Raw genomic sequence first — 22,325 nt, 5'->3', positions numbered from 1 at the left:
TAGGTATTTTATGCATTGTGCTGTGTGTCTCTGAATATATTATATGATCTAATTCTCATGAGAACTGAATATCAGGAGAGCACATAATTTTCTCAAGTCAGGTGTCTTGTAAGTGATTTAGCTGAGATTTGAGCTTAGGTCATTTAAAGCCAAATTTTGATGTGCCTTCCACTATATCACCTGCTTTTGACTTGCTTTTTTTGTTAGTTTGAGTTAGTATTTGTTTTTATAATGACTATGGAGTTGAATCAAAAGCTTATAAGTGAATTGATGTTTTTTGTTTCTGTTTTTGTTTTGTTTTGTTTTTGAGTAATAGGGGCATCTATCCCAACAACAAATCAGTGTCTGTATAGTTTTCAAAGTGCCTTAAAATATGTTAAAAATGAGTCCTCTTGGGGCTGGGATTATAGCTCAGTGGCAGAGCGCTTGCCTAGCATGTGTGAGGCACTGGGTTCGATCCTCAGCACCACATAAAATAAATAAAAAATAAAAATATTGTGTCCATTTGCAACTATAAATATTTTAAAAAATGAATCTCCTCACAAAAAGTCTGAAGGAGGCCCATTGTGGTGGCATATGCCTATAATCCCAGCAGCTCCAGAGGATCCCAAATTCAAAGCCAGCCTCAGCAATTTACTGAGACCCTGTCTCAAAATTAAAAAATAAGGGTTGGGGATGTAGCTCAGTAGATAAGTACCCCTGGGTTTAATCTCTGATACCACCAAAAAAAAAAAAAAAAAGGACAGAAAAATTATAGTTCATTTCATAATTGAGAAACACAGTTTTCTTTAGATTACAATTTTCCTAGAGCAAGGTGAAGTGGGCAACACAGCTAAGGCCAGGTTAACTGGCTGCTTGGGCGATAAGTTTGCCTCTTCTCTGCCCACTATTCCATTTGAGCACATTTTTTTTAACAATATGGAAAGACTTGTTTGACATTAAAATTGGCATCTTTGGATTAAAATCAATCAACCCTCCACTTGATGCCCTTTACCACTAAAGTTTGCACTAATCAAGTTATGATTATTCTGAGCATGTATTGAAATTCTTAATCCATATTATAAAGTAAAATTGGAAATATGATATATCTACTATCTGCCTGCAACTTCATGTTGAGATAAAACATTTTCCCTCAGCTTTAAAATACTTAAATATATATGTCTAAAATTGGTCTCAGTTCAGAGAGATTATTTTGCAAAACTATTTTTCTATTATTTAAAATAGCAAAAAAGAGAAGAGAATGCTTTACACTATGATTGGCAAAGAATACAGACAGGCAAACTGTTGAGATCAACTTACTTCTGTGTCCCACCCTCATTGAGTGGAACCCAACCCTGTGTGTTGAGTTTATCAACTTAATTTAAAGTGGAATTATAGCCATACAGACCTTTTTAAACATTAAAGCTGACAGGCAGTTTTTCTCACTATGAAATTTTTTTATTCTGACTAAACGTAATTGGAGGATCCAAGAACACTACAAGGTGTTCTTTGATAAATAATACAAAGTTTATATTTTGTTTTCTATCCATAATGGAACGGAAATATATTTGTTTTTAACAATTCTACCCTTAATAGGCTATGTGAATGAATTGTTTTGACTTTCTCTCTGTTCAGGTATTATTAACCCATTTCCTTTAGCATATCAAATCAGATACACTTTTCTGGGAAGTAATTATGTCACCGATAACACAGAGCAGTGGGGTTCCCACACCAATTCTGAAGTTACTGGGACTTGCTTTTGATTGAGGGAGGTGAGACTAAGAGACAGGGAAAAGTATGAAAACTGAGAGAGAGAGAGATCCCATTATCCATGATCCTACATCTTCATCAGACATTTTACATTTAAGAAAAAAAAAATGGTTTCCAGTAGTGTAACATTCTCTGGCTGTGTATGATAGGGATAATGTATGTAAAGAGATTACACTGGTGGTTAACATTATACTTCTCTGATGTGAGACTGAAACATTTTTCTCTTTGTTGATTTTAAAAGTGATTGTAAGCTGAACTATTTCTTCATGTTTTATCAAACTATTTTATTCTCTGCCTTTTGTTAGGAACACTATTAAGAATTTGAACTCATATTAAAGTGAATTTTATAAAAATCTGGATATTTTTTATAGTGGATCTTTCTTGGTATTTAGCAATATGGAGACTTGAACTAGCATTAGTACATGCAATTATTTTCAGTGTTTAGGGCATAAAAAACATAGAACTTTTGTCCTAGAAATAATAATAGGAAAGAATTTTGACTAACATTTGTGCATTTTTGTCTACATTTGCATGATGCATGGTATTTATATAACATCTTCATTTAAATTCATTGTTTTGAATTTTGCTATTTCATTTTTTCTCTTACTATTCCTTTTTCTTCATCTCTGCTTGTGTTCCATCATCCTCGGAATATCAATCTCATCTTTATCACATCTTTATTATGTGTATTATTCCTCCTTCAGTAATCCTGGCACTGTGTAAGTACTTATGGCTCATTTCATCATCGTGTGTCTGTAACTTTTCATCTTGCTCTCAACACCACCAGCAAATCTTATTAATATAATTTCATTCAGGAAGTCTCAAAAATATTAAGGAGCATACAAATCATGGTTTTTATGTCAGAGAACTTCTTTAAAAAAAAATTTTTTTTTTTTTAGTTATAGGTAGACACAATATATTTATTTATTTTTATGTTGTGCTGAGGTTCGAACCCAATGCCTCACATATACGAGACTGGCACTCTACCACTGAGCTATAGCCCCAACCCCCCAGAGAACTTCTTATGAATCACTGGGTGTGTTTGGAACATCCACCCTGTAGCAGTGGAAAAACTTATAAGCTAACTATGTTCAGGGGGATGGATAAATGTTCTGGACAGTGTACACTGAAGTTAGAGATATAGTTTGGATTTTTTTTAAAAAAAATTGAATGAACTTGCTAATTTTGAAAGTCCATATTTTGAAATGAATTACTTGTTCTTGAGAGTTAAGTTTATATTGTATCTCAAAATATTGTAAAATAAAATCATTAAAATTATTGTTTTCCTTAATCATAGTCATCAGAGTCAGAGTCTCAGAACCAGAAAGTGCTAAGTAAATGTTCAGAAAATTCATATCACTAATATGAGACTTTAGCCATGGTTAACAACAGAGTCTAAGATAAATTCTACTTTTTGCAAGTATGCTGTAGCTAAATACAATTTCAGTTGTGGCATTTTAGTATTTTAGTGTCTTAGCATGACAACATTGTTTTGTATTTTTATAGACAAAACCTTTTTCAAAAGATAAAAAAAAGTCTTATACTTGAAATTGGCAATATTTGGGAGTAAACTACATTCACTAATTGTAGAGCAGTTTAAAACTATAATATTTAGAAGCTGAATGTAAACTTTTCAAGTACTTACATAAGAGCTATTTTATATGTGTCCAAACAATGTGTTTATGGAATAATCTCTATTTCCTAGTTTCTAAAAATTTTGTCTATTTTTAAAAAGACTAGATTTTGTTGAGTATTAGTAAAGATCTTTTAAATACTTTACTTCAGGGATTATGAAATCTTACCATAAATTATAATATGTCTTTCCATTTAGCATGTGAATGTTTTTGATTCTGTTCTATTTATATGCCGATGACCCATCGTCTTAGAAGACATGTTGTGATTGTTTTTGCTGATCATCATAAAAGAACATGTGATGATGCTCATTACTGGGGGCTAGAAACTGTAGAGAGCACTTTATGTACATTTTGAATCTTATTTATTCCTCAGAATAACCTTTAAGATTTAATTCACAAGTCTCACATAGAAAACAGAGACTCAGAGAAGTGAACTAACTTGTAAGAAACACCCTGAGTGGAGGATTTAGTGCTTGCAACTTGATCTGATTCTAAAGCTATTGTTACTGACTTTAATTCTACCATGTTCTTTGTGGGGAAAAGACTCCAGTGTACTTGGGCAGTTTTGATAGTGTTACTGTTATAAAATGATAACAGTCACATGACATGCTGATCACACTGTGATGTTTCAGCAATGAGTTAAACCTGGCAGATCCTGCCACCCACAACCGGCCACACTGAGAGCACTTTCTCTACATAGACCTTTGGCCAGTAGTCTGCTAAGCAAGACTCGTGTTACTTTTTCTCTTCTGAAATTTTAAATTTTAAATTCATAATCTCCAACTGTTTGCATTTGTCCTATTTTGAGAAAAGAGAAACGAGGAGTGTTTATTATATTCTGTAGATCTTAAAGTATTAAAATAATATACATTGTAAATTCTTTAATGTTTATGCTATGCTAATAGAAAACTGAATGTTCTTAGCAAAGCTGGAGTTCTCAAACTCTATAGTTTATACCTTTATAAATTATTACCTTTAATCCTCAGAACAATGTAATATTCTTGCTTTATCAGTGCAAAACACTAATATTCAGTGAAACTGATTTGTCCAAAATCATTCATCTGAAAACTGATAGAGCTATGCTTTCAATCCTTTTCTTTTCATAAATATCTCAGTGGTTTCTAATATTGCACAATCATCATCAGTGTACTGATCCTGCCCAATAGTTTTATTCAGGATAAAGAGATTTGTACACATAAATGAAGAAAATCATTTCTGACCCTTTTCAAAATTATGTTTGAAATTGCTGATTTAGCCTGTACTAAATCAGTCTTGGTTCCTAGGCTTAGTGAAGAGGTAATCTAATTTTGGTAACTCCCAACACATTCTACAGCATATTGATATTAAACTGTGGTTAAATCATAGTTCATACCTTTGTCTTATGTGGCATATGATGAATGATAGAAGTAATTTTCAATTGTTTGATTTTGACTACTTTATACTTTTCATTTCTAGTTTCCTTTTTTCCTTATTATTTTCCTTTCCTTTTCTTCATGTTGGAAATCTTTCTTCTGCTGCCTTCTTCTGTCAATTAAAGGAAAACCCCACCTAAACGGTAATGTTTCTGTTGAATACATTCTTATAGTGTTAGTTTATATGAACCTTTTAAGTACATTGTTTTTAATTGATTAAAGAAAAGCTAAACCTATTTTAGAAAGGTACTTTTTTTAAAAAAAAAAAATTGAGACTGAGACAGTACTTGCATAAGCAAGCTATATAAAAGGAATATTGAGAATTGAATATTTAAATAATTTTTTAAAAAATCTTTTTCCTAGGCCACCAAGAAAACACATTGTGGAGCGTAATACAGAGTTTTATCACATACCCACTCATAGTGATGCCAGCAAGAAGAGACTGATTGAGGATACCGAAGACTGGCGCCCAAGGACTGGAACAACTCAGTCTCGCTCTTTCCGAATCCTTGCCCAGATCACTGGGACTGAACATAGTAAGTGATCTTTTAGGGATCCTAAAGGATGATTTCTTTGTCCCAGAGAATAGTACTTAGACTAATTTGGCAGTTACTGGAAGACAACCCTAGGACAGTGTACTTTTAAATTAGTTATACGTAATATGGGTACTGCAAATGAGATGTCAGTCTGGGAGAGTTACATAGAGAAGAGAAGGAATATTCAATAGAATATGGTATAGAATTTTTCTTAGTGGCTCAGTGAGACTTGAGTATTTGATATTGACACAGATAATTGCTTAAGAGATTTTGAAGTTAAAAAAGACAAAGTAATACTGCATATTTTCATATTTCAGTGAAAGAATCTGAAGCTGATAATGCAAAGAAGGCAAAGTAAGTTTCTTTATCTTTTTGTAAGTTGAATGCTTTTCTTTCATGAATGGTCTCAATTTGGTTTTTCAAATTTTCAAGTGTAATGAATGGTATGGCATTTTGTCTTTGCAAATAGAAGCTAAGCATTTAACTGTGGTGCCTTTAGTGTGACCTAAATGTACAACTTAACAGCCTTTTAAAGTAGTATATATTGTCTGGATTTTGGCTAAGGCATATTCTCTTTAGTACTGAAGTAAGAGGTGGGCCAAACAGTGTAATTGAGAGTGCTTTGCTAACAGTATATATCTCTCTGAATGAGCTCATGTGTTGTCTTGCAGTCACTTTATTTTGGGCATAAAAATTGATGTTTCCAGGAGGACTCTATACATTCATTTCTGTATTTCTAAAACTGCTCTACCTTTAAAATCTTTGCTATTTAACAAAAAGCTATGCGAAATTAAGCTTTTATAAGGCATGTTTTCTGCATGATGGAATTAGTGTAGAATCTTTTCCTCTCTCTTTTTTATGACTCTTCTATCACTCTTTTTTTTTTCTCTTATTTCCACAGGGAAAAGATACCCCTTCACGTCTTTAGTCCCAAATACACAAAATTACGTGACTGGCACCATGAAGTTTCAGCACGTGCTCTTAACGTACAGTGATTTATAAGCCTTGCCCCCCAAGCAGTCAGCACATACCTTTTCATTCACTTTTTCTTTTTCAACTTGATAGCAAAATCTGTATTAAATTTGCCTGATGAAAAAAATAGAAACTTTTCTATACTTTTCTAACAATTTCCTGTTGTCATGAAAATAAGGAAGATGAACATGTTTTGTGCTAGGTGGTAGCTCACAAATGTAAAATCAAAGAAAATAATGAAGGCACTAGATCTAATCAGAGGATTTACACCTGTTTCTATTGTTACTAATGGTAGAAATCTTGAAAAAAGAATTATTTTCATAAGTTGGGTTTGTTTGGTTAGTTGAAGCAGAGGCATATGAACAAATAATGTCCTTGTCTAATTTGGAAAATACTTCCTTTAAAATGTGATTACTTTTCCTGAGATTACTTTAAGTTCATTATTATGGAATGGTCAAAGTTGATTGAACATTATTCTAAGTACACAAATAGGAGGAGGAAAGATTAGAGAGAACTTTGTTAGATAAGAGTCCATTGTAGATTTAGGTATCCTTTTAAACAGGCACTCTTCAGGGGGGTTGTATGAAGAAGAGGAAGCCAAGATTTGGCTTCTAAACATGGAAAGAAGATTCTACACCTGTTTGCAATGGGAAAATACAGTGTTCTTTTGGGTTGGTTAGATTCAAAATCCTGTTTTCTACCAAGAAAATATATCTAAGCTGGTGGGTATTTTTGTGGTATAGGAAATTTCTAGATATTAACTATCAAAACATAGAAAGATAGTTTGCTTCACTTTTAAATCAGAGGAAAATAATAAAACACATTGTAATATGAATGATTCTGAGATTTCAGAGAAATATTTTACTTAGTGTTGTAAACTATTGTGTGTTGCTGCTATCCTTAGGAAGCAATGTTTTGGGCAGTACATGGAAGCTAAAAATCTATGAGAAATGCTTTCTGCCTTGTAATATAATGTATTATATAGTAGATCTAAATGCAGTAATAAATGCGTTTAAAGTTTGGAAAATTATTGTAATAAAGTTGCCTTTAACTTAGCTTTGTACTTATTCTGTTTCCTTGAGACTAGTAACCTTGCTGTTCAGGACCTGTTACAATATCACAGGGGTAAAATCACTAATTACCTTGATATTTCTTTTGGAAAATGTTTGTAATTTTGTGACATTACTAAATGTAAAACATGGCAAAGGCCCACTTTTGTTTTCTCCTGAATTGTTACATTATTTAACATCATACGTGAATAACATATATGATCATTTAAACTATGATATGACATAAAATTATTCTTTGTGAATAATTACTGAAACTTCTTGCCTGCATTCAAGGATCCATTTATATTTTTCCAGGATATCTACGCTTGAATGTCACCCTAGTAGGATAATTGCCTAATAACACAGAAAAACTAACATTAACTTTAGTTAGTGATTGGTTACTCTTTAAAACTTCACCTGGTAAATGTATTTAAAAAGTAATTCTAGAATTTATTGTTGCTCATTTCCACTATACATCCAGATATAAGACGTCTTACTTTATTGCATCAGTTCTTCTTCAGACACCAAGCAGTTTTGCCCAATTGGGCTTTTATGATCCTGACATCACTTCCAGTTATTACTCTGTCTCTGACCTCTGTAAGAAAATCTACTTTCTTAGACTAGGCCTTCCTATACCTAATAATTCTTATCTCAAAAAATAATGTTTGAAAGAAGATTGAATTAAAGTAGCATAAAAATAAATAATGTGAGAGAGTTAACATGGGATTTTCTACCAAGAACCAAGTTTCTAAAATAACTACAGAATTGATAGAAAGAACTACTAAAAAGAGTTTTAGGTAAATAAAAAAAAAATTTTTTTCCTAATACAGACAAGAGAGCATACATAGAATTATGTAACTCAAAATAGGGGCTATTGAAAATAAGAATTTAATACCATGTATAATTAAAATTTTTAATGTATCATCACAAGAACGGACTTAGATTAATGAAATTATTCATATTTGAGTAGAAGGACAAATTTTCAGCCAGGATCACAAAGGACATTCCATTTGAACCTGTCAGAAGTTAAATTCCTGAGCTCAATGGATCTTTTGGGACATCTTATATTCTTAGCTTTAAAGCTAGCCAAAAATTATAAAAGCCTCTTACAAAAATGTTATTGTAAGTCTAATGGCCTAGTTTATGACTTATATTTGTTTGTCTCTCTTATACAGATTTTGTCCTAAGCTTTTCTTAAATATAAAGTTGGGAAGTTACTCTTTAAGAATTTTGAACATTTTTTTCCTTACAGTGTTTTACCAGTCAGAAGATGGAATGTGTCTTTTTTGTCACCTCAAAAAAAAAAATTGTAGAAACAGAAACACTTATTTTGTACATTATATGCCATTTAGGAAGGCTCACATATATAAACATCTCAGAGTTTGTTGAATAGAAGTTATGATATTGGGATGCAAAATAGGAGTTTCATCTACTATTCAGTATTATTCAAAAAATACAAAATGATATGGTTTTCCCCCTAGTTATTTTCATTCTGGTGTGTATTTAAAATCATGAATCATAAATATTCATTTATTGTCTCTGTTCATTCTTCCAAGTAATTACTACATACTTACATGCTAGACACTAGTCTATGTACTACAGATACAGTAGTGAATAACAGTTAAATATAAAAACAAGATGATCAGAGGCAATTTTGTTAGCAAGGTAATAAAATTGGCTAATGAGAAAGAAATTTGTCTTAGGCAGGGCAGGATTACTTTAGATTATGTGGAGATCGGAGGAGATGACTCTTTGGAGAGGAGAAGCCAGCTGAATGATGATTTTTGAGGATGGTGTTCCAGGCTGAGGAAACAGTGTGGAAAGTACTGTGGCAAGTACTCAGATCAGAAAGTCAGTGTAGCTGAAACATTCAGGAGGGAAGCATGACATAAAACTATAGTTCTTAAGAATATGGGAAAATAGCATATTTCCATTACTGTTACAGCATTTCAAGTAGGAAATTATCCTGTCATTTCTCACTACTTTCAAGTAGAATTAGAAAAATGAAGAGTCAAGGAGGTTTGTCAGTTTGCTGAATGAAGTGCACACCTAGTTAGTGCCAACCCTGATTTCTGATTTCTGATACTCTATTGAGATCCAGTGAAGACCTAAAAAGAGAAGGCATAAAGGTACTACATGTTGGTAACCTTAGTAGGGTACAGAAACACAGTGTCCTGTAAGCATGTATAAAGCCACACAAAAATGAAACCTGGACATCTGAGATTTTGCTATTTCATATACTCTTCGTAATTTGGTGATGAATTTGACATTTTAGTCCTCTCTATAAAAAACTAGCAAGAATTATTTGGACTGATTCCTTTTGTTTCTCCTATTGAAGGAAATTCCTTAAGCTAAGTAATAGTTCCTGATCATTCTTCCAAAATAGGCTTTTTGATGTTGTTGTTAGAAATAGTGAGAAACAGGAAATGATAAATAATTGAGGGTGTTAAGTTCAAATTTGTGACTGATTACTTTCTGCTCCTGAGTTTCCATTTCTTTAAAATATGAAGTTATAATCTGCATTGGACACTGTGCCCACTGATAACATAACTTGAGTGGACAACGCAGGCAGCCTTCCTGTAGCCCCTTCACCATCGCCTCAGCTGTCCATGTTCAGTGAACTCATTGATCTTAGGTGCTAGGAAGGAAAGGTGAAGAGCCTTGCCATTTCACCCTATTTAGCGACAACTTGGGAGGACTCCTCTTAGCTCCAGAGGTGCTATAGGGTCAGCTGAAGCTGTCCTAAGTTCTCAGTGGTAGCTCAACTTCTGCCCATTTCTGCTACCGGACCCCTTTCACAGATCCTAATCCTAGAGGCACTTCCTAATGAACACCCTCCATGCTAAACTCTGCTGTGAAGTCTGCTCTTTGAAGGTCCTTTTCTGCAAGAGAATCATAATCCTTTGAATCCCAATTTGGTCCTCAGTTGCATAGATTCCTTTTTATTTATCTCATCATTTCCAGTATCCTTGCAACTTCTTCCTTTATTGATTGATTGATTGATTGATGGATTGATTGATTGATTTTTTGGTAGTTGCAGTTGGGCACAATACCTTTATTTATTTATCTTTATGTGGTGCTGAGGATTGAACCCAAGGCCTTGCATGTGTGAGGCAAGCACTCTACGCTGAGCCATAACCCCAGCCCCTCTTTGCCACTTCTTATCCCTTCTCCTAAATCTTCAACCCAGATCACAATCATATAATTTAAGGGAGTCTATAAAGTAAAAGATCTATTGAGATGCCTGAAAGTCAGGAAGAAGATGCCTTTGCTTTTTTTTTTTTTTTTTGTCTTAAGTAGAGTGTTTGTTGATAGCTTCAGAGACTACCCACGTAGGAGTAATAAATAAGTAAAGGTATTTAGAAATCAAATATACTCATTGAGCTGTATCAATGAAGCAAGGAAATAAAAAGCTTCAAAATGAAAATGAGAACTGAATAAATATAATGAACACTTAAAATAGGAAAGCAGTGTTGAAAATATTATTATAATTTGCATGTGCAAATTTTAATTTTCTATATGTAGCATTTTAGAATTATATCTGTTAGGTCTTTAATCAGTCACATGAACAATCTGCTGGGTTTTTTAATATTTACTTTTTGGTTGTAGTTGGACACAATACCTTTAATTAATTAATTAATTTTTATGTGGTGCTGAGGATCAAACCCAGGGCCTCGAATGTTCTAGGCAAGTGCTCTACCACGGAGCCACAAACCCAGCCCACAATCTGCTTTTTTCCAATTTTACATTTTTATAAGTGTTCCCCAGTTCTCTCTTGGGGGAGATGCTGCTGCTGAGTAGCCTTTGGAATTGTTTTGGTAATATGCAGATACCACAAAGACAGGAGGGGGCTGCTAGAGTGCTAAATAAATAGCCCTCATCAAAAGAAATCATCCAGCACCAAATTCCAGTGTTGTACTACTGAGAATAATGGGCTGAGTAAAAATGCCATCTCTCTCAAGGTGTTTTTTGTTGTTGTTGTTTTGCTTTTTTTTTTTTTTTTTAATCATTCTCACATCACAACTTTAGCCACACATGCTTACCTACCATACACCCTCTCCACAACCAAAGGACAAATAATCTTACTTCTGAACTAACTTACTCTCTTTTGACACCTCTTTTCTAATTTATATTATGGATAGATGTATCCTAACTTTCCTACTAGAGTATAAGTTTTTCAAAGACAAGAGTCTTCCTATTATGTAAATTGGAACGATTGATAAGCATTGTATTTCTTCCTGGCTGCAACTATAACTGTGTAAGTAAAGGTCTGTATATACAATGAAATGATTTCTCTTGAAGGTAGGTGTTAGGATTGCAGGATTCATCTCTGTCAGTCTATTCTTAAATTAGAAATACACTGTGTAATGCAGCTCTGTCACAGATTGGGTAGTTTAAATAGTAGAAATTAATTTTCTAATAGCTCAGAAGGCTGGAAGTCCCAGATCAAGGTACCAGCAGGGTTAGTTTGTAGTGAAGCCTCTCTTCCTGGTTTGGACATGGTCATTTTCTCACTGTGCGCTCACATGGCCTTTCCTCTGGATGAGTTCACAGAAAAGGATAGTATAAAACAAGTGGCAGGTAAGGATATGTAGACAGATTAATTCTCTTTTTATCTTTTAGGGACACGGTCACACGAATTCGGGTTCCACCATTATGATCTCATTTAACCTTAATTGCCACCCCAAGGGACCTATATCCAAATTTGTTCACACTGAAGATTAAATTAATTGGGCGGGTAGGGGGGAGATGACTCAATTCAGACCATGACATACTTAAACTTATTTGACAGATTAACATTTAAGAAAATATTGTTCTTAAGTAGAACCACTGCCTTGGACCCAATAGAAAGCATTGTTGTTAACTTTCTTGTGGCACTTTCTTTTCTACTTTAGATAGGTATTTGTCTCCATGTCCTCTGTCTCCAGCTAGAATATAAGTCCTTTAAATACAAGCATTTTAGTATTCCCTGCCATGTTTGGTACTAACAGTTCTGACAGTATGTAATTGCATATTTCTTCAGTTCTCTACTTGTTGAATACTTAAGAAAAAATTACTTACAGCATGGTATACAATATTTTAATTGCAGATTCAATATTATGTCAAATTTTTATTAAAGTGTCAAGGTATTAATATCTATGTTGAAATGTTATACTATATCTAAGTTGCTGAAATAAGAATTATAGTGCTTTGGATAACCTGACTGCCAAAAGTTAACACTTTCTCCCTGGAATTATCTATTTATTAAAAAGCTGTGGAAAGTTTTTTATTCATTAAATGGACATTTATTTCTTAATCCTCCGTCTTTGGATTTTTGGAGTGTTTTAGCATGAAATAAATACATGGAGACTCCTGGGAGGAGAACATAACTAATCGTAGAAAAAGGAATATGAGATGCTTAGTTAATGCTCTAATTGGAAAACAAAACAACAGAAATAGCTTTGTCTTAAATAAGCAAATGTTTAAAGTCAAGAATCTATTCTACAACATTTAAAAGAAGCCACAGAGCTGTTGGGGGATGCAACTCATTGTTAGTATGCATCCCTGGCACTGCAAATACAAATAAATGAATAAGGCAATAGCCATCTTATTATTAATATATTAATAATAGAAATAGTGATATTAATTAATAAGTTTACTATCAGAACAGAGTCATTTGGGAGACCATAGAAAATTTCACTTAAAAATAATTATCTTGGGGGTGGGGATGTGGCTCAAGTGGTAACGCACTTGCCTGACATGCGCCGGGCGCTGGGTTCGATCCTCAGCACCACGTAAAATAAAATAAAGATGTTGTGTCCACCGAAAACTGAAAAATAAATATTAAAAATTCTCTCTCTCTCTTTAGCTCTCTCATTAAAAAAAATTATCTTAAAAAACATGGGTATACTAGGCTGGGGATGTGGCTCAAGCAGTAGCGCGCTCGCCTGGCATGCATGCGGCCTGGGTTCGATCCTCAGCACCACATACAAATAAAGATGTTGTGTCTGCTGAAAACTAAAAAATAAATATTTAAAAAAAAATTTCTCTCTCTCTCTCTCTCTCAAAAAAACAAAAACAATAACATGGGTATACTTTAAAAATATCATTTTATCAAACAGTACAATAATTTTAATTAAATAATTTTTTCTTGATCTCACTTTTCAGTTTCTTCTCTATGGAAGTATTAATCTAATATGCAGTTTAATTTTTTTAATATTTAAGTGATCTATATCAATTATAGAGTAGCATTTTAGTTTAGCAAAACTTCATTTAAAAAATTATTGTGATCAGAACATACTTCTATCAGCCTTTCTTTTATCTCCTTTGCTAAGGAATAGTAGATTCTAATTTTACATGTATTATACTAAAAACAGTAATACATGATCTGACTTCCCAGTTTTCAAAGAATTAAAATGCTAAGGAAAGACTGACTGCTTTTTCTTTGGTAGAAAATCAATTCAAACTCAGGCCACCAGTTAGTTACATTGCAAAAATTCAAAACAGTTATGGAAGGGAAATACACTCTTTTTTGGGAGGGGGATACTAGGGATTTAACTCAGGAGCACTTGGCCACTGTGCCACATTCCCAGCCTTATTTTGTATTTTATTTAGAGACAGGGTCTCATTGAGTGGCTTAGCACTTCACTCTCTGAGTCTGGCTCACAATCCTCCTGTCTCAGCCTCCCAAGCTGCTGTGGTGTGCCACCACACCTAGCAGAAATACACTCTTATAAGCTGTCCAATAGCACTAAATAATGTCTACATGGTTTCTAGCTGATGGGCATCAGAATGGAATTTTGGCATTCTAAGAATAAATCTCAAGTTACTTCTTAAACCAAAACCTATGAGCTTTGTATATTCATTGGCAATTGAGAAAGGAGAAATTACATAAATATTTCCAAGCATACTGATTTATGAGTTTTATAAAATTTCAGTTGTTCATAGATATTTATGACCCTTTTTATCTCTCCTTAGAGGTAGATGAAGAAACACAATTTGCTGCCTGATTCTCTGTCTTCATTATTGTTGTGTTTCACAAACATCTTAAGTCACTTTTAAATATCCTTACTAAGACATATGTCAGTTGCATAGATAGTTATTTCCCAAAATTACTATTCTTCATATGCTCTACAAGAAAAGTGGGAACCATTCCCTGGTCTTATATTTGCAAATATTTTTATGAGGTGAGAATTAACTATCACACTTGCTCCCAAAAGATAGGGTACTAACATTTCCACAGCATAGCCTAATTAAAAAAAAAAATGTAGATGGACACACAATATCTTTATTTTTATGTGGTGCTTAGGATCAAACTGAGTGCCTTACACATGCAAGGCAAGCGCTTTACCACTGAGTTACAGTCCCAGCCCCTAGCCTAATTAAAAAAAAAAAAAAAATTTTTTTAAATATAGGGCTGGGGATGTGGCTCAAGTGGTAGCGCGCTCGCCTGGCATGTGTGCGGCACTGGGTTCAATCCTCAGCACCATGTACAAATAAAGATGTGTCTGCCGAAAACTAAACAATAAATATTTTTAAAATATATATATATAGCCCCAGAGAATCTCTTAGCTGATACCATCGTAGACATTTCCACAAAATATGTTGGCCAACCTAGAAATAATATCATAGGTTAAAGAAAAATGAATATAAAATCAAGTAATTTTTTTCAGTTGCAAAATATGGCACATCTGTATTTGATCTGCCTTCATTTTCTGGATTGTACTATTTTATTCAAGTTTTTATGGGTTGGTGACTGCAATATAAATATCGCCATCTATTGAACGTAAGTACTTATTACACTTCAGTTTTTCCTGAGAATAGTACTTTCGTTGACATACTTACTTAATTACTGTTGAAAAGTGTGAATTCACTTATTTGAAGAGGATATGTTAGAACTAGGATAATACTGTGGAATTTCTGATTTAGTGTTACACACTCATTCTTTATATCAATAATCAGATAATTCAAAATACGAAAATTTTGAACATGAATTTCTGAACAACTTGAGTGGATCTAGGAAGTTGTATATCATCATTGGTTAGACAGTGGGTGAATTTGAGGTTTTAATACAGAGATCCAACACTTTTAAACAAACTTGGTGGATTCAGACTTATCCTTAGAGTATATCAATGGTATCAAATATTTGTTAAAATAAGTGAAGCCCTTAGCAGGGATGTTGGAACAGCACCACATGATGTTGAGAAAATGTCCATCCACCACCAAAAGAAAAATTCTTCAAGTATGAAATATTAAACAACCAAGACAACATTAATTTAGGAAATAAAGTAAAAAACAGAAGTGATGTTATTAATGGTGATGGTGAAATCAATGGTCTTTTTTGAAAGACACAATCAAAATAATCCAAATTCAAGATGCAAATACTGAAACATTTTTGGTTGTTTTGCATCTGGAGGGAATTGATGTCCTGATAGAAAGTAATTCTAAATAGTTCTTTTATTCAATGATTTATAATCCAGAATACTTAGAATAATTACAAATGAGATTCACTAAGTAACACTATGGGGTTTTTTTTCTTCTTTAACCTTAGAGAATGGGAAAGAAAATGAATGTGAAGAGGCAAATATAGTACTGCTTTTCAAAAGAGGAAACAGGTTAATTTCTAAACCATAAACTAGTTTGAACTTGCGGTCACTTGAAAAAAAAAAAAAATCTAGAAGGTATTCTTAAAAACACGGCTAGTGAGTACTGAGAAAAGGCAGAATTGCCAAGACCCAGAATTACGTTCTCAAGAAGCTGATTACATTCAACTTATAATGAAATGAGGTCAATGATTATAAAGTTTTTAGATTCTTAATAAGTCAAAAGAGTTTAACCAAAGAATATTATTTGAAAGGTCAATTAGTGACTTGGATACATACCACCATAACCTACTGCCTAAATTTGCAGAATGAGGCAAGAAGATATACAATACGTGCACTATAACCAAATCATCCTTCAAAAATATGTTGAGAGTGTAAGAAAATGGACCAAATTTAGTGAAAAAAAAGAAATTTAGTATAATTATGTATAGTTTGGCTCAAAACATTTTGTTCTTCTGCAATAAGTGGGGAAGAAAAGGTAAGGTTAGCAGAGGCATTTAGGTGAATAATTGATATTAGCTGACATTATGAGCTGGTTCCTTAACCTAAACCCATAGTCATCTTTCCCCAAACATTTTTTCTTAGTTTCAGACTGCATAGTTTATCAGTGGTCCTTGCTCATGTTTAGTTGGGTTGGCCCTTCTATATCTGTGGGTTTCTCATTGAGAGATTCCACCAACCAAAGATCTTTTTTTAAAAAGTCATCTGTATAGTGTATGTACAAACTTTTCTTTTCTCATTATTCCACAAACAATATAGCATAACAACTATTTACATAGCATTTATATTGTATTAGGTATTATAAAGAATCTAGAGATGACTTGAAATACATGGGAAGGTGTGAATAAGTTTTGTGCAAATAATATTGCATTTTATATGAGACTTGAGCATCCTCAGATTTTAGTATGTGTAAGATACCCAGGACTGGCTGTGTAGATTGTATGTAATAATTAAACCCAACAGTTGCTTACTTTTTGTTCCACTCACTGTTCTAGGTGCCACTTTACAGCAAAGTCAAGGTGTTATCATGGACTCGGTCTAGAAGACATGCATGAAAAAATAAGTTTTATTTGGTTTATTTTATTTAAAAAAAGAGGGTAACATGATGAATGCAATGAAGGGAGGATAATTCAACACTAGTTACGGAAAAAGCAGATATTTAAGCTGCAGTGATCTGAAGGAGTCAGTCATGCAGCTATGGGACAGATAATTCTCCAGACAGAGGGAGCAGCAAGTGTCAGGAACATAAGATAGGCATCACCTTGGTGTGCTTAAGGATCTTAAAGATGGCTTTTATGAATGGAGCATGACATATAAGAGAGAGAGAGAGAGAGAGTGATAAAAGATTGAGTGAAGAAGTAGCCTTTATTGTCTTGTAGGTTGTGTTAAGCAATTTAGAATTTTCTCCCAATTAAATGAGAAGCCTAAAACAGGATTATGGTTACCAGAGTAGCATCTGACATGTTTCTAAAAGATTTCTGTGTATACTTTGGAAATTTATTTTTTAGGGAGAAATAATGGAAGCAGGAGACCATTAATGAGCATTTCTATACTTAAGGCAAGAAAATGACAGTGTCTTGAGCAATGGAGTTACTGATGAAGATAAAGACCATTAAATACATTTGAATTTTAGAAGAACTGACAGGATTGTAGGAATATTGGGGGATGATGAAGAAGGGAAATTTGATAAGTTATTGAATTTGATAAGAATTGATTCACTTGGTAAGGGTCAGTTCAGTTCAGTAAAGAAGCTAATAAAATAAAGAGGTAGAGAAGTAAATGAGGAAAAGACTAAGAAGGGTATTTAAGATCTAGATTTCAGATGTATTGTACTTATTTATGAAAAAGTGAAGGTTATGAATTAGAGAGTACATGGCTGAAATGGTCCAGACCTAAGACTTATCCTTCAGGGAAATAATATCATCAAAGTGAAGAAATCGAAGAATTTGGTAGGTTACTTGATGATTTAACATGATGACATTGAAGTCATCAAGAAAGATTGTAGGAATGAGGTAAAGAGGAAGGCAGGTGCTAAAGCAAACTGCATGAGACAGAGACAAGACAGTGAGGTGGGTCATTGGTGGGTACTATAGAGAGATTGCATTAGCCTGTAAGGACTTAGGATTTTGGAGGATGGAAGGTGGCTGATAGTATTAAAAAAATAATGAAGGGGATACTTGTTCCATCTCCATAAGAAAGTGGAATATGAAAGAAAAGTCAACCTCTATTGAAAAGACTACAGAGAAGGTGAAGAAGAATAAAAAGTGGCAGAGTGCAGTGGATGCCTATAATCCTAGAGGCTGGGGAGGCTGAAGCAGAAGGATTGTGAGTTCAAAGCCAGCCTCAGCAACAGCAAGGCACTAAGCAACTCAGTGAGACCCTGTTTCTAAATAAAATACAAAATGGGGGCATGGTGCTGGGGATGTGGCTCACTGGTTAAGTGCCTCTGAGTTCAATCCCTGGTACCCCAAAAAAAGAAAAAGAAAAAGTATAGTAGAATGATAGAGGGTTAGAGGGGTGAGAAATTGATTGGATTAGAAGACGCACAAAGTAGTAAAGAAAGAGTCTAGGAGATGATGGTTAATCCAAAGGATTGGCACATGTGGTTGTGGCAGGTAAACAGAGATGGGAAGCAGAACAGGATTCATCTTTAAGGTTTGTTACAGGAAGGTGAGCACTAAAATGCAAACTCTATGAGGGGAGGAATTTAAAGTGGGCCTAGAAGGTGTGAGGATGCCTGGCATAATGTGGGAATTCAGACACATTTTTGTTGTTGAATGAATGAATGAATGAATGCCATGAATGATTGAATGGGAGCATTTAGGACAAAGTTTATCTAGAAAGTATTGTACTCTAAAGTTGGCAGGACACTGGTAAGGTATTGTGGTAACTTTCTCAAAAGACTTGGATTCTTTTTTTTTTTAATTTTATTTTATCAATTATTCTTAGTAAGATCCAAAGGTTTGTTAAGGAGAAACCACCTAGTCCCTTCCTTCTGTTGTGCAAAGAATTTAAGCTGATGAGACCCAAAATTTCAGCAGTTAATACCAGCAGTAAGAACAGAATCCTGACTTTAGATTTCTGTTTCTTGTAAGACATGGCCTTTTCATGGATTCATAGTAGGTGGGCTATTGAATGTGAGGCAGACAAATTCACTTATATTTTCAAAATTGATACAACACTATTAAATAGAATTATGCATCATTTATCCTTTTTATCATGAATGTTACATAAATTCTTTTTATAATAGTATGTTAAAACTACAAAATAGCAAATTTTTTGACTCATATGAAATAAGCTATTTTTAGCAAGTAGAAATCTCTGAAAATGCTGATAGGAGTGATCACATGAAGAACCTGGTAACAGAGTGAAAGGAGCTAAGGTTAGTGGTAAATAAGTGCCCCAAAGTTACTACAGGGGTTGTTCCAAGTGAGTTTTAAGTTGCTATTCTACATTAAAATCTTCATATTATATTATTATACATACAGTTTAAAATCTTTACCTGCCCTTATCTTTCTAACACATAGAACATTGTCTCTGTGGAGATGAAGGAGTAATATAGGTAACTCTAGAATTCACAAAATATTAAGACTGGATGCTTAATAATGGTAACTTGCCACAGCCCGGCTGGCTGGGCAGAATAACCGGGGGTGACGAATAACTTGTGTACGTTGATGCAGCAGGAATGGAAGCCGTTTATTGTAGGATAACAGAGGTATTTATACATTTTGCACAGCTTATCTTAATTAGCATAAACTAGATACAGCAGTCAACCAATCAGGAATCTCCACACTTAATGGCTTGCTTTTGTTACTTTACAAACCACTCCCTCTGGCATTTTGCCAGGCGCCATCCAGACTTGTTTACAGACTCTAACAGTAACTCCTTTAGGTAATACCTCAGAAATATGTAAGAGTTAAGATAGGAGAAAATGGAATATATCAAAAAAGAGAAAACTCTTCCCATAATACAAATATCTTAGTTCAGGCTGTCATAACAAAAATACCATAGGCTGAATGGTTTAAAGACTAAACTTTTGTCTTTCACAGTTTGGAGGCAGGGAAGTCCAAGATCAAGACTATGGTAGATTCAGTGATGGTTAAGGATCCTTTGTGGTTCATAAATTGTCATTGTCTTCCCAGGAGTGCATAAGGGTAAGGGGGCAAAGAGCTCTCTGAGGTGTCTTTTTTAAGAGAACTAATCTGGGGATGTAGCTCAGTGGTACAGCAGCTACTGAGCATGCTTGAGACCCTCGGTTGTGTCCCACGTACTCCAAAATAAAAAGCTCTAATCCCATTCATGAGAACTCTGTCCACATGATGTAATCACCCACTTCCTAATACTGTCACATAAGGGTTTAGAACTTCAACATACAAGTTTTGGAGGGACACAGACTTTAGTATGTAGTAACAAATTGAATATTCAGCAATTCAGCAATATCCAATTTTGGCTTCCTGTCTTTGCTTTGGTTAGTGGGAAGCTCATAGGAAAATTATTTGGGGGGCTAGGACTATTAGCTCAATAGTAGGTCATGTACCTATTATGCTGGAGGACCTGGATTCAATCTCTGCACTGCCAAAAAAAAGAAAAAGAAAACACCAATTCATTGAATCTTTTTTCTTTTTCTTTCACAAAGTAAACCTAATTTGGGTGGTATTTTTTCATGTCAGCTAACTTACTTCATACCCCTCTTTTAGCCCCTAACTCATAATCTCCTTGCACCTCAAAAGCAAAGCACAGAAGTCATTGAAATCAGTTAATAAATAAATTCAGCTGTAGTTTAGAGTGCCAGAACTTTACACCTAAGTTTTAGTAGATTTTATTTTCCAGAAGGAAGATCATAGTTATGAGTGAACACACTCACCATATTTATTATGAGGAAGCTTGTAGAAGATACTCATTTTTTGAGATGACTGGCAATTTGCTTGGCTAAAGTAAATAGCTCTCCTGTGTCACTGAACCCCGAAAGAACAGACTTCAGCTATGACCCTGATATATTTTTAGTTTCTTCTTTAGCAATATTTCTGTGTGAAAGTTTGCTTTATGGAAGAGTGAAAATACTGAGGACAATTTATTCTTGTTCCCTTCTTTATCTGCTATAAAATACATATTTTAAGGTTTGTGTATTTTTTCCTTTTATTAAAAACTTGTCATGTGGGGATAGAATATAATTCCATTAAAATCCATTTGAGGCAAATTAAGGTATAGAAATTTTATTACTGATAAAAATCTTTCATATTCTGCAACCTAGTTTCTATTTTCTCCAATCTACTGAATATATTCTTACCATGGTTACCAGTTTATTGGCTCTACCATACACTGAAGTAATCACTTTAGCAAATTACTGGGGACAATTCTAGTACCTACATTATGAGTTTATGGGAAGGATTATATGTGCCTTCTACATACTGAATGATAGAAAAATATTATCTTTCATTATTCACATACAATTTCTATATATAAGTTAAACACTAAAATAAAATTAATACAATCATTACTAGTGAATAAGATACTGAATTATGAAAAAACTTTGTTTAGAACATTGAAAAATTGATCTACATGAATGGAGTTTAGTGAATAAAGGGAAGATTGATATAGAAAGATACTTGAGAAGTAGATCTTCAAGTCATTCTGGTATTTGGGATTTATATAGCCTGTTAAGGATTTTGGATATTATCTTAACTATAGTATGAATCTATTTCAAGGTTTTAATGAAAAGAGTGATATGGTAAAGTATACTTTTCTTTTTTCTTAAGGCACTATGGCTACACTAAGCCATACCAGATAGTACAGAAGCTGGATGGGGCAGGATTTGGCAAGAGGGAAAGCAAGAGACCAGATAGACAATTATTAAAACACAGGTATAAGTGAGTGCTTTGAATAGTCTAGATGAGAGAGAGTGGTGGCAATGATTTGGAACAGACAGATGGATTTGAATTAAAATTTTGAGGTGGAATGATTGGGACATGATGATGAATAACTTTAGGGGGAGAAAATGGTATTAGAATTAAAAGGTTTCTTACCGGTTTTTAGTTACAGTAAATATGTCAATTGAAAGACTGTATTTCAGGAAAGGTCTTAGAAGTTTTTTGAGAAAATCATTCACTTATATGCTCTAAGACAGCTAATAAAATAATTAAAGAAGGAAATCCAAAATATGGGTGCTGCTTGTAGGAGAGAGGTAAGCTAGAGTTATAAACCTGGGACACTAGTAAATAAACAATGTTTAAGGCTATTAAAGAATACAATTGTTTGCTACCAGTGATAGCAGAATACAGAGAAAGCAGGTCAAGGACAGAAAACTCTGAGAATAAAGAATAGCTAGCAACTTATTGATTAAAAAGGCAAGTGTATAGATCATGGCACAGAAGACAAAAATAAAAGGAGCCAT

The 22,325-nt window shown here is 33.8% G+C and overlaps 1 protein-coding gene across 11 annotated transcripts in view; it reads left to right on the top strand.

Annotated features, from left to right (window-relative positions):
- The window catches only part of Pdlim5 (PDZ and LIM domain 5), a 595,024-nt gene that overhangs the window by 504,378 nt on the left and 68,321 nt on the right, over positions 1–22,325 (top strand). For 4 of the 11 annotated variants that reach the window (XM_076864855.2, XM_076864848.2, XM_076864856.2 and 1 more), the window contains 3 exons: positions 4,921–4,938; positions 5,159–5,331; positions 5,649–5,685. In XM_076864855.2, the coding sequence (XP_076720970.1) occupies position 5,331; positions 5,649–5,685 (38 nt within the window). In that variant the 5' untranslated portion in view covers positions 4,921–4,938; positions 5,159–5,330. Of the gene's footprint in view, positions 1–2,453; positions 2,469–4,920; positions 4,939–5,158; positions 5,332–5,648; positions 5,686–6,232; positions 7,359–22,325 lie in introns of those variants that run through there. The other 7 variants (XM_076864853.1, XM_076864851.1, XM_076864849.2 and 4 more) reach the window with 5 other exon arrangements.

The sequence above is a fragment of the Callospermophilus lateralis genome, chromosome 8 (genome assembly GCF_048772815.1).
Source record: "Callospermophilus lateralis isolate mCalLat2 chromosome 8, mCalLat2.hap1, whole genome shotgun sequence".
NCBI classification, from domain to species: domain Eukaryota; kingdom Metazoa; phylum Chordata; class Mammalia; order Rodentia; family Sciuridae; genus Callospermophilus; species Callospermophilus lateralis.
The sequence above is the reverse complement of the archived record's forward strand: the minus strand, read 5'-3'. Positions and strand labels throughout refer to the sequence as shown.